Here is a 3,134-nt window from a genome sequence, read left to right on the forward strand (position 1 = left end):
TGGGAATTTGGGGGCAAAATCCTGGAATTTGGGGCATTTTAGGGCAAAATCGGGGAATTTTGGGGTAGAATCTGGGAATTTGGGAGATTTTTGGGGCAAAATCTCTGAATTCGAGGGTAAAATCTGGGAACGTGGGGGCAAAATCCTGGACTTTGGTGCAAAATCTGGGGATTTTGGGTAAAATCCGGGAAATTCGGACAATTCAGAGGAATTTTGGGGGGACTTTGAGGGATTTGAGGGACATCCCAGTTGCTCCCAGTTACCACCAGTTCCTCCAGCAGCTCCCCCACCAGCCCCAGGTTCATTCCCAGGCTCTTCTCGTTCAGGGGGCCACAGAAATCCCGGAGCAGCGTCACCAGCCTGGCGACCCAAAATCCCCCAAATTCAGCCCAAAACCCAGCTCAAAATCCCTGAAATCCAGCCCAAAATCCTTGAAATTCAGCCCAAAACCCAGCTCAAAATCCCTGAAATCCAGCTCAAAATCCCTGAAATTCAGCCCAAAACCCAGCTCAAAATCCCTGAAATTCAGCCCAAAATCCTTGAAATTCAGCCCAAAACCCAGCTCAAAATCCCTGAAATCCAGCCCAAAACCCAGCCCAAAATCCCCCAATTCCAGCCCAAAGTCCAGCCCAAAATCCCCCAAATCCAGCCCAAAACCCAGCTCAAAATGCCCAAAATTCAGCCCAAATTCCAGCCCAAAATCCCCCAAATTCAGCCTGAAACCCAACCCGAAATCCAGCCCAAAATCCCCAAAACCCAGCCCAAAATCCTTGAAATCCAGCCCAAATTCCCCGAAATTCAGCCCAAATTCCCTGAAATTCAGCCCAAAATCCAGCCCAACCATTCCCAAAAATGTCAGAAAAAAAAATCCCCAAAATCCCGGGGAAAGAAATCACAAAAATCTCAGGAAAAGATTCCTGAAAATTCCTGAAAAAATTCCCAGAAAAAAAAAAAAAAATCCCAGCAAAAAATTCCCAAAAATCTCAGGAAAAAAATTCACCAAAATGCCAGCAAAAATTCCTGAAAAAAATCCCAGAAAAAATTGGACCCCGCGCCCAAATCCTTTAAAAATCCCTTGAAATTTCCTACAAATGGAAGAAAAAATCCGCCCCAAAATCTCTTTAAAATTACACCAAAAATCGTCAAAATCTTCCCTAAAATAACCCCTAAAAAATCCCAGAAAATTCTCCAAAAATCCTCTGAAAATATTGCTAAAAATGAAGAGAAAAATCTCCTTAAGATCCCTAAAAAATTCCTTTAAAAATCACCAAAAATCAGGTAAAAAATCAGAAAAAAAATCAGAAAAAAATCAGAAAAAATCACAAAACATCAGAAAAAAAATCACAAAAAAATCATAGAAAAGTCCCAAAAAATCACAGAAAAATTCCCAAAATTCGCCCAACCCCTCCAGGACCCCGCAGTCCCCAAAATGCCCGGGATTTGGGGTTTACCTGTTGAGGAACTCGATGATGGTGAAGGGGGAGGCGTCGCCCTCGGTGGTGGCCCCGAAGAAGAGCCCCCCGTGCCTGACGTGGGCAAAGTGGAGCCCCCCGAGGGTCTGGGGGCACCAAACTCCTCAGGAACCCCCCAAAAACCCCAAAATCCACCCCAAAAATACCCAAATCCTCACAATTCCCGTGGGATTCCATAAGAATTTACCCAAAATCCCCTCAAAATTCACCCAAACTCCACCCCAAATTCCTCAAAATTCACCCCAAATCCCCTCAAAACCCTTCCAGGACTCTGCAAATTTCCCCCCGGACCCCAAAAAATCCCCTAAAATTTCCCCAAATCCCCTCAGAAATAACCCAAATCCCCTCAAAACTTCCCCAGAAATCCCCTCAAAATGCCCCAAAACCCTGCCCCAAACCCCTCCAGGACCCCAGAAATCCTCAAATCCCAAAAACATCCCCAAATTCTCACAAAATCCCCTCAGAAATCCACCCCAAAACGCCCCCAAATCCCCCCAAAATCCCCTCAAAAACCTCCCCAAACCCCTCCAGGACCCCCCAAAATCCACCCAAAAACCTTCAAATCCCCCAACTCTCCCAAAAATCTCCCAATTTCTCCCAAAATCCCCTCAAATTCTTCTTGAAACTTCCCAAAATCCCCCCAAATCCAAAAAATCTCAAAATCCCTTCAGAACCCCAAAATCCCCTCAGAAACACCCCAAATACCCTCAAAACGTACCCCTCAAATCCCCCCAAAATCACCTCAAATTATTCTCAAAACTTCCCAAAAATCCCCCCAAATCCCCTCAAAAATCCCCCCACACCCAAATTATCTCAAAATCCCCTCAAATCCCCCCAAAATCCCCTCAAATTCTTCTCGAAACGCCCCAAATCCCCTCAAAAATCCCCCCAAACGGCCCAAATTATCTCAAAATCCCCTCAGAACCCCAAAATCTCCTCAGAAACACCCCAAATCCCCTCAAAAATCCCCCCAAATCTCCCCAGAAACCCCCCAAATCCCCTCAGAAAGCCCCAAAATCCCCTCAAATCCCCCCAAAATCCCCTCAAATTCTTCTCGAAACCCCCCAAATCCCCTCAAAAATCCCCCCAAACGGCCCAAATTATCTCAAAATCCCCTCAGAACCCCAAAATCTCCTCAGAAACACCCCAAATCCCCTCAAAAATCCCCCCAAATCTCCCCAGAAACCCCCCAAATCCCCTCAGAAAGCCCCAAAATCCCCTCAAATCCCCCCAAAATCCCCTCAAATTCTTCTCGAAACCCCCCAAATCCCCTCAAAAATCCCCCCAAACGGCCCAAATTATCTCAAAATCCCCTCAGAACCCCAAAATCTCCTCAGAAACACCCCAAATCCCCTCAAAAATCCCCCCAAATCTCCCCAGAAACCCCCCAAATCCCCTCAGAAAGCCCCAAAATCCCCTCAAATCCCCCCAAAATCCCCTCAAATTCTTCTCGAAACCCCCCAAATCCCCTCAAAAATCCCCCCAAACGGCCCAAATTATCTCAAAATCCCCTCAGAACCCCAAAATCTCCTCAGAAACACCCCAAATCCCCTCAAAAATCCCCCCAAATCTCCCCAGAAACCCCCCAAATCCCCTCAGAAAGCCCCAAAATCCCCTCAAATCCCCCCAAAATCCCCTCCAATTCTTCTCGCAAACACCCAA

General features: G+C 46.4%; 2 protein-coding genes across 2 annotated transcripts in view; one reads left to right on the forward strand and one right to left on the reverse strand.

Moving 5' to 3' along the window:
* The window catches only part of LOC102033408 (AP-4 complex subunit mu-1), a gene marked incomplete at its 3' end in the record, with an annotated part of 5,495 nt that extends 3,846 nt beyond the window's left edge, over positions 1-1,649 (reverse strand). The window contains exons 1-3 of the mRNA XM_031065699.1: positions 1,631-1,649; positions 1,452-1,572; positions 264-360 (exon numbers count right to left, since the gene is read on the reverse strand). Coding sequence (XP_030921559.1) covers positions 264-360; positions 1,452-1,572; positions 1,631-1,649 — 237 coding nt within the window. The remainder of the gene's footprint in view (positions 1-263; positions 361-1,451; positions 1,573-1,630) is intronic.
* Positions 1,650-1,846: 197 nt separating this feature from the next.
* Positions 1,847-3,134, forward strand: part of MCM7 (minichromosome maintenance complex component 7) — a 12,342-nt gene continuing 11,054 nt past the window's right edge. The window contains exon 1 of the mRNA XM_031065698.1: positions 1,847-1,861. Coding sequence (XP_030921558.1) covers positions 1,847-1,861 — 15 coding nt within the window. The remainder of the gene's footprint in view (positions 1,862-3,134) is intronic.

The sequence above is a fragment of the Geospiza fortis genome, unplaced genomic scaffold (genome assembly GCF_000277835.1).
Source record: "Geospiza fortis unplaced genomic scaffold, GeoFor_1.0 scaffold3511, whole genome shotgun sequence".
Taxonomy (NCBI): Eukaryota; Metazoa; Chordata; class Aves; order Passeriformes; family Thraupidae; genus Geospiza; species Geospiza fortis.